General features: G+C 34.6%; 1 protein-coding gene across 1 annotated transcript; it reads right to left on the reverse strand.

The window, feature by feature from the left end:
* Positions 1-3,604: 3,604 nt before the first annotated feature.
* On the reverse strand, positions 3,605-12,282 carry LOC117344835. Its single transcript, XM_033907672.1, has 5 exons — positions 11,979-12,282; positions 11,270-11,350; positions 7,955-8,200; positions 5,036-5,224; positions 3,605-4,258 (listed from the first exon to the last, which is right to left on the reverse strand). The coding sequence occupies exons 1-5, from the start codon at positions 12,001-12,003 to the stop codon at positions 4,017-4,019; spliced, it is 783 nt and encodes a 260-aa protein (XP_033763563.1). The 5' UTR covers positions 12,004-12,282; the 3' UTR covers positions 3,605-4,016.
* Positions 12,283-15,066: the final 2,784 nt, after the last annotated feature.

Raw genomic sequence — 15,066 nt, forward strand, 5'->3', positions numbered from 1 at the left:
TGACATTGGTATAACGGGAAAAGGCCGCTTCAAGATGAGAAATTGGTATAAAAAGATAATGTTTTTATTTGAAAATTTCTTCGATTTATCTACACCATAGGAGGGGGGGAAACTAGGGTAGACGAATCTGACTTCGAATTGACTCTTTCTACTGAGCAGAACCACCTATCTGTCATGTGATATACATATTTTCACTCTTCAACAATTAGTCCCATCTTCATGGTGTGTTTCTGATATGCAGGAGTCCGAACAGTTATTTCTAAGGACAACATAGCAAAAAAAACTTTGATGCCTTACCAAACATATTCTTCTACACAAATATATGAACTGGTTTATATAGACTTTGGCAGAGCCAATGTGGTGACACGAAAAGTGGAAAATTTCTTCGCGAAAGCAGAAGATGCTGAAAATTTGTAATTATACTGTATTTTTATTTGTATCTTTATATCGTTTTCCAATAACATTTACATTTACTTTTTTATGTTGTTCTACACCATGCGGCTCTTATTCTTTTTGTGTGCTTTTTTTTTTCAAGAGTTTCGAAGCAAATCCACAATTTATATATATATATTACTCTCGTTGTATCGGTTTTGAATTGCAATTATAGTTTCATTATTAGGTCGGTATTAGCGTTGGTTAAGAAACATTTGTTATCATTTAAATTGGTCTCTGTCTAGCAAAAGGGGCCACGGTGGCCGAGTGATTAAGGTGTCCCGACACTTTATCACTAGTCCTCCACCTCTGGATTGCGAGTTCGAAACCTACGTGGGACAGTTGCCTGGTACTGACCATAGGCCGGTGTTTTTTTCTCCGGGTACTCCGGCTTTCCTCCAACTCCAAAACCTGGCACGTCCTTAAATGACCCTGGCTGTAAATAGGATGTTAAACAAAAACAAACCAAACTCTGTCTAGGTATATACCTGTCAATGAAACGTATGAAAAGCTATGTATGAGAATATGAGAAAGGATACCACACATATTTGAGTAGTCATAATGGTCAGTCTCTGCGTTAATCGTGAAGCCTATCGGATGCACAGGCGGTTGCATAGAAAATGGGGTTGTTGTTGGTTTTTTTTTATGACAGTGGTATGTGTATTCTGTAGAGTACACACACCACTGATATCATTTTTTTTAATTCTCATTTTCTATGCAAGCGCCTGTGATCGGATGTTGACAATTTATACTTCTAATTAAATTCCAGCTCATTGCCCTGCGGTGCTCCGTCCTTATGACACGGTTACACGATAAAGTAGGTCAAATACCTTTTTCACTGAATTGTACATGAATGGTACCTTAGACCGAGGTCTCGATAGCAGTTTTATTGTGAGGAAATTAGCATTCTTCCTATGCCTGCGTTAAGTAAAGGAATAAAACCTCTGATAAACGTAGACAAGGGTAAACCAGTTCGGTTTTCAATACAATGTCTTGCCATTTTTCCTGTATATATTTCATCCACATTTAAAATTGTTATATCCATCAATGACTTGTCACTATGATCATGTCAGGGTATCTGTATGACCATTACTGCGCCATTGAAACGTTCTTTTTTAAGAACGTGCATGTTGCGTGGCGATGTTAGCTGCGGGTATTTCAGTTTAGGCGGTCGAGTCCCGGTCAGGGCATCAAGTTGTCTTCCTTCGTCCTTTGTGTTACTAAGTTATACATCTATATATCACTGTATAACACAAAGTAACTGTCGTTATTACTACTTGACATATATATATATATATATATTTGGTTTATATCTTTTGGTGTAAGTTGTGGAAACCACACCATTAGTTCGTCGAATTCCTTCCATAAACAGAAGTTAAAGTTGTAATTGAACGGAAACTGAACAAAGTTTTAGTTTTACTCCATCAATGGGGAAAACACAAAGTAACAAATCTACTGTATATTTCTTAATGCAACTTATGAATCCAGAACAATGTTTGATTTACAACAAAATAATGCAACAGGTACCATATACATGTATATATTTCGATACACCATCTACAAGTGGCGCTAAACAAATCTAGGACTAAAATAAATATTATTATTAAGCAGAATTCATTTTCGCTTCCAACATAAAATAAAATTATATCTACTTAGTAGTGCTAAAATTTGCGGATGCAAAAAACATTAGCAACAAAGTTTAACAGTAACATAGAGAATATTTACATAAACAGATATCAAGTTTTGTTTAATCACAATCAATTATATGCGTGTATATAAACAATTAAACAAATGTCATCATATTAAAAATCCTCACTAAACATCAACAGAGAACACCGATAATAAAACAAAACCTTAATTCTCGTTCAAAATCGACAAAACACGGACAACATATATCAAAAAAATGATAAAACAGATTCCAATGGAGAACCCTGATACAGTTCACGAGGAGTAGGATCAGGTGGTTCGCACGATGGAAACTATATTTTCAAACTCGCAATGTTTTGTTTTGTTTTTTTGTTTAGGAATATATCTCAATTTATATTTATCAACAACAACGCCTTAATTACCAATGCCATCACTACATTCATCAAATTACAGTTGTTTTTTAAGCAGAAACAGATGACCTCAAAATTCCATCAAAATTGAAAATCACTATTTATTCCGTTGTGTTTGTAGGATAGTGTTTTATCTATTGAGGTAGCATTATTATATTTTTATCCGAACCAATATGCGTCGTGATATTTTGATAGTTGACTTTACATTTTTGTACCATCTAACCTCTACTAAGTCTTCTTATGTCACCTCCCTGTTAGTAGAGTCTGAATAAACGACGACGATGACATATATACATTTATATAAACCTATCTGAACTTCAAAGCAAGAACATGGTCATTTCACTAAGTCATCAAATAAGTGTGCTGGAATTAATTTTCGAATCATGTCTTTTCCTTTTCTTCATAGTAACATGCTCTCTCGCTACAACTTTTGGTTTTGTTTATTGATGTGTTCATTGGCATTAAACATGTTGAGACTGACTCCGGACAACTGCGTGGTCTTATTTCTCTCTATTTCTACGGACATTACATGCGTTTCGTGTTTTGATACTCTCTGTTTTCTTGTGTTATGATCCTCGCTGATGTTTTTGGCCTTGTCAGCCCGAACCTTTCTAGGAATGCATATGTATATATATCTATATATGATAAAATAGAAATGTCTGAAAAGCTGTGGACCACAAATACAATTCAATAATACTGATGAATATTTTCATGATTATTATGAAATTATGACATAAGTACATTTAAGGATTTAAATAAAAGAAGCCATACTCGTCTAACGTCTGAAACATGAATATAATTGTGAACCTACATTTATTAGTATATCATTGCATTTCAAACAGTTACGCTAATAATTAATTTTCCATTGTTTGTACGCAGAATGCGGCTTTCTGATTGGTTGAGATTTTCTTTTCATACCACTATGAAAAAAAATCCGAGAATGACGCGACAAATGTGACGTCACAATACAAAAATTGACTTTGAGAAAAAGAATCCAATATAAAACCAGTAAAATTGTAAATAAAACATGTTTTAAATCAGAAAAATATTTTCAAAAATGAATTATAAGCGTTGATGTCAATGACATCAATGCTTAGATATCAAATATTACTAGTATTTCATATCACCTATATTAAGGATCATCTATCCAGCAAAATAATGATGAATTTCAAACACGAATAAATATCTAAAAAAAATGCACAAAAATAGTCATTTAATACACCAAAATGTTTGTTTGAACAGACTTTCTTAAAATCACCAATACTTTCCTGTAGATGCTAACATTTTTTTTCTGTAGAGTTACTTTATAGTAAGATGCAGCATGGAATAATTCTAAGTCACACAAATTACTAAACTTATAAAATAGCCAAGCTTTTATGCTCATAAGTGTCTGTAGCACATGGTAGGAGCATTGGTTTAACCGGATTTGACTTTATGTACGTATTATAAACACTTATTTTGTTTCACTGTTATACCGAATAACTGTTTTAACTGGATTTGCTGTCTATATACCCCTTAGCGAATTTCTTATTGCTTTTGAATGTCCTCTTGGCATGCATAACACATTTGAAGTGAACACACATAGTCATTGAGTCCAAAAAGAGTAGGATAACTAAACAGATTGATACACCTTTCGGAATCGTCACTCGGCTGGGATGGGTGAAACCAAATATCACTAGGAATGGCAATACTTTCACCATTGCTCCATTTGAAGTCATTTGCGGGTCCACCGTCATAATCGTAGCCTCCCACCCACCAGTCATTCGTCGCTATAAGAAAAATGTAAATGGGCAATTATTTGACTTTTGACATTATCAACATAGATCGTAAGACAAGAAATGTGTTTTTTATTCTTTTTTTTTTATTTCACATATTACACACATTTTGAAATTAGAGGATGTATCAAGGATTGAACTAGATGGAAGTGTTTACCAAGTCACTTTCGAAACGTACGATTTGCACGATATCACTCAAATACTACTACCAAAACGAACATATTTAGAGGTAATTTAATTTTGCTCTTTTCGCGCTCTAAGCATTACGCTAAATTATAATTTCGCTAATTGCACTATCTATATACTTTTTCTTTATAAAATAATTTTGGTGCGCTAATTCATCAAGGCGCTAATATGTTAAAATTCCGAAATACACTAAAATTTGAGTTCGCCAAATAAAGAACATGTACAGTATTTCATTTCTATGCATAAAATATCACAGAGAGTCTTGCATTGTTACGTCATCAACTACTCCGTAATCAGTGTTTTGCCGATTACTCTAATTTACACAAATTAAGACATGCTCCATGTTAATCATTCCATTACGTAAGCAAAAAAACTTTATTATGTAGATATGGTGTAAGGGGAGATAACCCTTATATATTGTTTGTACTTTCACTTTCACTTTCGGATGTATTGTAACTCTCCTGAAAAGGAGGCATTTTTTGGAGGAGACGAGATAAAAAAAAAAAGACAAGTCTGAAACTTATGTTTGTTGTAAACGTTAACAGAGAACGGTTAAACGATTAGCGGAACAACTTAATCACTTGCCTGCGAAGAAGTCCCTGTGAGCACCAGTTTTTGTAGCCTGCACTTTCTCCAGTGTGTCCAGTATGAGGAGATATGCTGTGTCGTTAGAGCACGACTCCGAAGCTTCGAACCAGGTCTTAGCGGTGGTGTACAGACGAATACACACACGGAAGGTTGGGTCGTATGTGTACCCGTCCAGACGACAGACGTCTGTAAACATAAAATCGTACCGTTATATATGTAAAACAAGCTTTTATAGCTCTACCCGTTAGCCAGGTTGTTTTTTTTCGGCATAGCCGTATACTATTCTTTTGGACTCGGACTACTCCTATACGTATATGAGGCCTTATTCCACCTGATTACATTGGTGGATATTGCGACCTCATATCCCCTCAGCGTGTTTTTCTTGTAGCTGCCAGCGCCCTGATTCTAGGGCGCGACGAAAAAGTGTCATAAACCATCTAAAACGATAATTCATGTTAACAAATATGTGTACGCTTACTTGTTGATGAAGTATCAATCCATTTATGCACAAACTGTTGATGGACACCTCTTAAATATAACTATATCCACAATAATTCACTTGCAACCTACTGTGTTAAATATTGGGTCACTAAAACAACTTTGCTGTAGCGGTTATTATAAAATACGGAATGCAAATAAAACGGAAAACGTAGCGTAACATTTTCACAGCGTTTCGTTTGTTTCGTCTATTTCAAGTCCATATTTGGATAAACCGGAAATAACCTCGAGAGGTCACAATCAAAACAAGTATGGCGGTATATACATGTACAAATGGGACCTACGCTTAAACGACAAAAGAGGCTTGTTAAAATTCTTCAAATCAAAGGAATGCTGTGATATATTTTTCAACAAAGTGCCATATCTATTCAGTCACTTATATAGGGTTTTCTAATAAAAAAAATCAATTATATTAGATGCATTGTTTGTTAACCAAAATAAAAATGAACCAACAAAATTATATGATATATACAAAGATAAAACAGTAACACATATCTTATTGTTACATGTTTTAGGAGTCTTAATGTATATGAGTATACATCTATCTATAAACATTATGTGTATATGTACTTGGTTACAGGTACATGTGATACATGTGTACCCAGGTAGAATTGGAGCCTGATAGGACTCCATGTAAACTTGGAGTGCACTCGGAGTGCACTCCAAGTTTACCTGGAGTCCAAACGGAGTGCACTCCAAGTCCAAACGGAGTGCACTCGGAGTGCACTTTGTGTAACCTTTAGTCTACACTCAACTGTACAAATGGGACCTACGCTTAAACGACAAAAGAGGCTAATAATCACTGATCTTTGATATAGATATGGACACACGTTGTGTGACTTCGTGTATTTATGATAGGTAGGTCAGATCATATGAAATGTGAGTAAAGATAACTTTTAAACGACTTTAATTAGGTGGGTCACAGCAACAGGTTTTATGTGCGGTGGTGATTAGAGGTTACATGACAGCCTGTCAAAAGTTTCCTGTCGGGTAAACCTCTAATATTATTGGAGTAGCCACGGACATGACACGACAGGTGGCGTTACTGGTCAAGATGAAGTATGTGATTGGTCAATGTAGCGGTAAATGCAAAATGCAGATATGCAGTTAAAAACGAAACAAAGTTAAGATTGAATGCAAGCTGAATAAGTAGGTGTATCTTTTGCAAATGACACATTAATAAAATTATATTCCTGATTCAAATGCAATATATCACCAAAAATGATTTTAACTGATATACCTTTGTTATCCGTACTGAAACGCATTAGTCCGTTAATTTATTTCACCAGCAGTTTTACGTTATAACCACCAGCATTAAAACTATGTCGTTTATATTTTTTAAAGATATTTCGTGTTTTGTTTTGTTTTGTTGTTGTTTTTTTATTTTTGTTTTGCATTTGTTTATTTAGTGATATTTTTACTGCGGTATTTCATAAATGTTAATCATAACAATACAACAATAAGGACTATGTTCTCTCGTTCTTTAAAAAAACAGTTCAATAGAATGAATAAACCAATTTTCCCAATGTAATCTTTACTGTTACGTCCAGATAACACACGGAGTACTATTGCAAATACTTAAGATAAATTTCTTATAGAACACACGTACTTACATTCAAATGAAATACAATATCCAATTTTCTGCAATATTTCAAATATCTAATTAAAAAGTTAATTTTATGTAGCATGACTATTTGAATTAATTTATGTATCAGATGCAAGTGATAATCATTTTATCAAGAGAGATTCAAGACTAAAGAGGAGGTACATAGGTAGCTATTGTAACTTTCAAATTTGATGAGTATGACCCTACTCCAACAAACAATGTTAGAGGTTTTACACGGCGAGATACTTTTGACAGGCGCCGTGTCGCAGTCGGCAAAATCATTATCCGATAGAAAAAGAGCCGACCAGCGGCCTCTTATGTTATAGGAGTAAGTATGACCCCAGCAAGCATTTGTTGTTTCGTGAATTCTATGACGCTAGAGTTGACACGAAGTTTATTTGAGACACAGGGGATGTCCTGTTACTTCCAGAAGCACCTGTTGGTAGAGTCCCTGGTGGTTTTGGTCGCGTTCGGACGCTTTGATCCAACACACTATATACTGGCTTTAGACTGGGAACCCAATTGAGATAACCTGTCGACATTGCCATGGGGAATATATATGCCATCGTACCCCTCGTCACAGATGTATTGTCATATTGAAAGATCACGTTATGTTTGTGGACAAGAGAAACAACGACTAGAATTTATTGACTACCCTTTCGAGAATTACCAAGATATATTGGTGTTAATGTATTACGATGGATTTTTCCATCTTCCACATCCAAAAGTTGTGAATACGTGCTTCCGATATTTTACCTGCTGTATCATATTTCCTGAAAATATCCCAAGCTGTTGAAACATGACGTACTTACGTCGCCACATTTTAGTGTTCGCTTGACTGACAGAGTCATTTGACAGTCCGCTGTACCCTCGACACTCCTCGGTCGTGGTCGTGTAGGTAATGTCTAAACACGGAATGGGGTGTGATTGACAGGCACGTGCACACCTAATGGCGCTTGACGTCTGTTGTGTAAACACAACGCCATCATTATAGATAAGGTTCTCTTCTGTTACGCTTTCCTTCCAAATGGAATTTCTTTTCATGTAACCATGTGCATCTACAAAAGAATTAGAAAATGTGTTCATTTTATTTGTATTTAGTTTGCTATGTTATCTGTCAAGTACTTAAATCTAAATTCAAAATACACTTTAATCCGTCCTATCTGCAAAAAAAAAAAAAAAACAAAAAAACAAAAAACCTTAAACCCTACCAACTGCCAACCGAATGCAGAGGACACTTCTAAAAGAAGGAAATCCACGAACATGAAGAGCAATGAGATACGTTGTAGAATAGCTTGGGTCTACTGGTTATATGATCTCCGTGTCTCAAGAAGACAGTCTGATACTAGTTTGTACATTAAGGTTCAGTTCTTAGAAAATTTCTCTCAATCTACAATTAAAAAGACAACTGAAATGAGTTCAAAGAGAGCGGTGCGTCCTTTTAGAAAAACACCCAAACACAAAGCAATGCAATAATCGAAAGGTATTTGGTGTTCGGTAGACCTTGGAATTCGACCATCATCCAAAGGTATTTGGTGTTCGATAGACCTTGGAATTCGACCTTCATCCAAATGTATTTGTTGTTCGATAGACCTTGGAATTCGACCATCATCCAAATGTATTTGGTGTTCGATAGACTATCACACATATAAATAATTGTAATTGGAATGGCATGAAAATACACAAAGATCTATACTACTTAACACAATAAGTCGGTTGTTGAATATGAACAATAGATGTCATGGAATCGTCAAATAACAGAAAACATGGTATGTGATACGATTGTCACGTGACAGAAAACAATGGTATGTGAAAAGATTGTCACATGACAGAAAACAATGGTATGTGATACGACTGTCACATGACAGAAAACAATGGTATGTGATAGGACTGTCACATGACAGAAAACAATGGTAAGTGATACGATTGTTACATGACAGAAAACAATGGTATGTGATAGGACTGTCACAAGACAGAAAACAATGGTATGTGATACGATTGTCACATGACAGAAAACAATGGTATGTGAAAAGATTGTCACATGACAGAAAACAATGGTATGTAATACGATTGTCACATGACAGAAAACAATGGTATGTGATACGATTGTCACATGACAGAAAACAATGGTATGTGATAGGACTGTCACATGACAGAAAACAATGGTATGTGATACGATTGTCACGTGACAGAAAACAATGGTATGTGAAAAGATTGTCACGTGACAGAAAACAATGGTATGTGATACGATTGTCACATGACAGAAAACAATGGTATGTGAAAAGATTGTCACATGACAGAAAACAATGGTATGTGATAAGATTGTCACATGACAGAAAACATGGTATGTGATACGATTGTCACATGACAGAAAACAATGGTATGTGATAAGATTGTCACATGACAGAAAACAATGGTATGTGATACGATTGTTACATGACAGAAAACATGGTATGTGAAATGATTGTCACATGACAGAAATAATGGTATGTGATACGATTGCCACATGACAGAAAACAGTGGTATGTGATACGACTGTCACATGACAGAAAACAATGGTATGTGATAAGATTGTCACATGACAGAAAACATGGTATGTGATAAGATTGTCACATGACAGAAAACATGGTATGTGATACGATTGTCACATGACAGAAAACAATGGTATGTGATAAGATTGTCACATGACAGAAAACAATGGTATGTGAAATGATTGTCACATGACAGAAAACAATGGTAAGTGATACGACTGTCACATGGCAGGCCACAAAATGTGGCAGATTCACACCAGCAAGATGATGACAACATTTGGATACCAGGATTCGTCATTTAACAGTGTAAACCAACCAAATGGAACAGAACAAATACATAGCACGCACTTTTGTCATAGGGTAAACTAGTGACTCTGAAATACAAATGTGATCTCGCTTTAGGAAGCCCAGTGGAACTAAAAGATCTTAAACACGTTTTGCCACATGCAATTTGGGTATACATGTATAACTGTAATGGCTTAAACAATGCTTAATGACATTTTATATTCCAGTGAACGTGGTAGTGACACATTGACCCTAATTTTACACTTAATTCATTAAAAGTGTATTATGAAGCTACAATGATGATATGCATCGTTTAAGTTTCAAAGAAATTAAACTTAGCATTTTTCTTGGTTGACATTCAAACAAGTCGTTTTTTACATTTTCTTTACATGAATTTTTTTTCACTTATAAATATATGAAATTAACTGAAATGAAAATAACATCAAAACACTCATTCTTGAATCATTTATCTTCAATAGTCAAGCAATGGTTATTATATCACATTTATCATACATAGTCTTCTTCGATAGTAATCAGACACAAGAAACAAACAGACAGGTATATATATTTAGTATTTTGATTCATGAAAATGGTAAGAAATTTAGAATTTTCCGTATTTTGGGTAATTATTGGGTATAGTTCACGTGATAGGTCGTAAATCCCGTATATATACCAGAAGCCCTCATGCATTTAGCGGGAAAACTGGATCATTATGTCTGTATTTTGTAACATTGCATGAAACAAAATATGGAAGTTAAATGATAAATCTGATTCTAATTAAACTCTAGTTTAAGGTGAGATAAAAAAAAATGTATGATGGATGTTTAGAGTAAATTATAAATATAGCTCAAGCTCGAATATGTTGTGAATATAAAGAACTTTTTTATTGTGCAACAATTGGAAAGCAAGTTATATACTTATATTAAAATCACTCTTGTTGGCCCGGATGGACGCGCTTTTAGATGGCCCGGATGGACGCACTTTTAGATGGCCAGGGTGGACTCGCGCAAGGTATCTTACTGAGGGAGAAACCGGAGTACCCCGAGAAAACCCACGTGGTCGGACAGCTAATTACCCGGATCATATACCTTTTCACGTCCAATCGGGGAATCGAACCCAGGCTGAGTAGGTGAAAGGCTAAGTGTGTTACCACTGTGCCCTCGACAACCATACAATGTCCATAAATAAAGGAAAAAAAGAAAATCTATCTGAAATATAATTTCACAGACTTTCATTCCTAATGATATAATCACGATCTATTACAGTGATAAATTGTACATAGAAAGGAGAAATGGAAAGTGAATATCTTACCTGTTGATAGTAGTATTACTATTATAAATGTCAGAATTCCGACGGATGTCTTTTTCCTTATGCAGTCCATTTTTAACGATTCTGAAACGCATAGAAATCATTGCTAGTACCAAAAACGTTTCACAATAGCAAAAACAATATTGACAATGTATTTTTACGTTCAATTACTATCTTCAACTGAGCAAATTTGATACATTTGCAAATTCACAATACCAGATCAGATATGTTTATTAAAATGTCACGTAATGAGACATACAAATAATACATAAAGTATACAGATAGATAAAATAAACACAAATCGATAAAATATACATTAAAACAGAAAATATACAATATTACAACAAATATACATTAATAAATAAAATATAGATAAAAAGCCTCCTAAAAACTCTACCCAAACAATTTAAAGTGAATTTTAGGGCTAAAAATAGTAAAATGTGAAAAAATCAAGTTTTTTTTCTGCATAATTTTGCCATAACAGTCACTCCTATTTCATCAAATATACACTAATAAATAAAATATAGATATAATACATGCATTAATAAAACACAAATGCATCAACACTATGAATATTCGGAATACAAAATACTATAACGTGTATTTTCTGATGTAAATTTATTTTAAAACCATTTGATACAAAGTTCTGTCTTCTTTGATACATATAAAACAATGCCTCCAATTACTCCCATATAGGCATGGCTTTACTTACCTTTGAACAGAAACGCTGTATGCATGAATAAATGTCCCAATGTCAGAAAAGTATGATCGCTTTAAATAACTGGAATGGGTAACTTCAAGCATATGACCATTTCAATAGATTTTACCACCTGTATATCAAACAAATGCGGTTGTGAGGATCCACCTATGTTTTCCCCATAATCAAGTCGGGATGCCAATCACGACCGCTATCTGTGAATATTGATTCAAAAGTAAGTGGAAATCATCTCCATACAAAGCAAACAGTTGATATAAAAGCTGCATTGTGTCAAATTCAGTACAGTTTTAACCTATAACAGATCGTTCATAATGATAAATGAGATGTTTACTTTATGAACCAAAAACAAAAAAAAAAAATATATAATGGATTTACATAAGCTCTAGTCTTGTTACCAAATATATCTTGTAAACTTTTGATTTATTGTATTGTACGATTTTTTCTCAAATAAAATGTTGTTCAAACTAAAAGAGGAGTGCCAAGTTGTGTCCTCTGGTGGCTATCACATAAGTTTTATTTTTGTATATAAATACCTTGAGATTAGGTGGTCTTGATATGACATGAAATCAAGGACAGGTCAGAGGTCACTTCGAGTTTCGAACTTTGGAGGGGGTAAAGTGGAGGGCAAATTTCCCGAATGGCGCAATTTGACGAAACATAATGACATGACATATATACTCTCAAGATTAATAAAGAATTCCAATAACAAACTTCAAGGAGGAGGATGAAACAATAACAGTATAAAACAAGAACCTCGTATTACGCTCCCTTACATATAACTACCATATACTGTAAAACGTACTTTATTTGACGCACTCAAATTTCAGCGCATTTCTAAATTTTTTAAGAGATTAGCGCATTGATGAATTTGGCGTGCCAAAATTATATCGAAACAGTGTATAGAAAGTAAAACTATCGCAATCTTAATTTAGTGTAAAGCTTCTAGTGCAAAAATCACTAAGATAAGATTACCACTAAAATAAGATTACCGCTAAAATAAGATTACCACTAAAATAAGATTACCACAAAAATATGTACATTTACAGTATATCACTAACGTATGACGCGGGTCACTTTATTTAGCGGTAAACGTTTCCCCTTAGCGACAAAAGAAACTCGGTCAGACCTTTAATTGACTGCAAACACGACAATGGCTTCAAATCGAGCGAAAGCGAGTATTTACAGACTACCTCGAGATCGTTGATGGTTCCGTTCCGTTCAAATATGGAATTTAAAAGGTCTATAGACCATGGCTTGTATCTTAGTGCCCTTGGACTCAATGATATGTTCAAAATCGATTAAACACTTTTCATATATTCCAAGGCATTTATCAGTGAATACAAAAGGAATTTCATGAATGCAGAAAAGGGAGATAATGGCAAGCAATATAATTAGCATTTTAATGACAAAAGTAAAGTAGAAAAGTAAAAAAGTAGAAAGTAGACAATGGAACGTGTTCACCTCGCACCTGCCGTGATCATATGGCGATAAATGACTTTGGAAACAAAACAAATCAAAGTACTGAAAGTACTGAAGACACAAACGAAAACAAATTATTTTAACTGCTTTTGTTTAGTGGGGACATGGTCAACTTTGTATGGAACATCACCAATACCTGATTAGGACTAGGACAAAATATTGGCAAGAAAAGAAATTCATATCTACTTTTGATTGGAAGTGCGTCTTGGCAGCTAATTGTCAGGATAGGTACTCAGGTAATCTTATTTGACATCTTCAGTGGGTTAATGTATACGTAGTTGTAGATGTAATATGAAGGTCCTAGATTACCTGTAAAATTAATGAGGCCTTTCTTTTCAAACTTTTGAGGATCCCATGCCTATAAGCGCTTCACAAATTATCATTATCATTAGCCATTGAAAAGATATTTATACATTTGATGTAGCGCCCCATCTAGCTACCAGCTTTTAGATCAGAGCTCAGGTTAAAAACACTTGTGTGATTGTTTTAGGATTTTATCGTGTGTGTGAGCCCTGGTTTGAATGATGTTATGTCAAGGTTTTGAATGATATTTTGTGGCAGATTGTTCTTTCTCTTCAGTACCTTCTGTAAAATAGCGATAACAAACTTCAATTGTCAAAATACAATATGGCTGCCTGTCGACCATGTTGTTTTCCGATTAGTCTCAAAATGCAATATCCATAACTAGGCACCGAGGGGAACCTACATATAAAATTTGAGAAAGATCCCTTCAGCACTTTCTGAGAAATAGCGATAACAAACTTCAATTGTCTAAATCCAAGATGGCTGCCTGTCGGCCATATTGTTTTCCGATTGGTCTCAAAATGCAATATACATAACTAATGTAAGCACCAAGAGGAACCTACATATGAAATTTGAGAAAGATCAATTCAGTGCTTTCTGAGAAATAGCAATAACAAACTTCAATTGTCAAAACCTAAGATGGCTGTCTGTCGGCCATATTGTTTTCCGATAAGTCTCAAAATGCAATATGCATAACTAGAAACCAAGAGAAACCTATATATGAAATTTTAGAAGATCCCTTCAGTACTTTGAGAAATAGCGATAACAAGAATTGTTTACGGATGGAGGGACGGACGGACCACAGACGCAGGGCGATTTGAATAGCCCACCATCTGATGATGGTGGGTTAAAAACACCTGGGTCTGATAAACAGACTCTGGAGGCGTAGAATGCGGATGTAGACAGGGCAGGGTATACCATTACGACGGGCACATTAAACTAAGCACTATATTCAAAACTTAGAATTACATGCTCATATCAGCTCAGACTTGAGACAGTTTCTTAATCGCTCATTAGAGTGAACATGATTTTCATATAGCACTCTACGTTATATGTTTACACTCCATACTGTGTAGCTACAAATAATCTATACAACAAAAACACATTCATTCACATGTACAGTTCAAATCAATTTGAAGTGGAATTTTGTTTTTCACCTATGTACATTGCATCAAATATTCTCCGCAATAGTATATGTACCATATACATAACTGTAACTGCACGATACATATATATATATGTATGGTATATATATCATGTTAATTAATGTTAGTGAGATGTGAATGTAGCTATATGTATT

Source organism: Pecten maximus, chromosome 16 (genome assembly GCF_902652985.1).
Source record: "Pecten maximus chromosome 16, xPecMax1.1, whole genome shotgun sequence".
Lineage (NCBI taxonomy): Eukaryota > Metazoa > Mollusca > Bivalvia > Pectinida > Pectinidae > Pecten > Pecten maximus.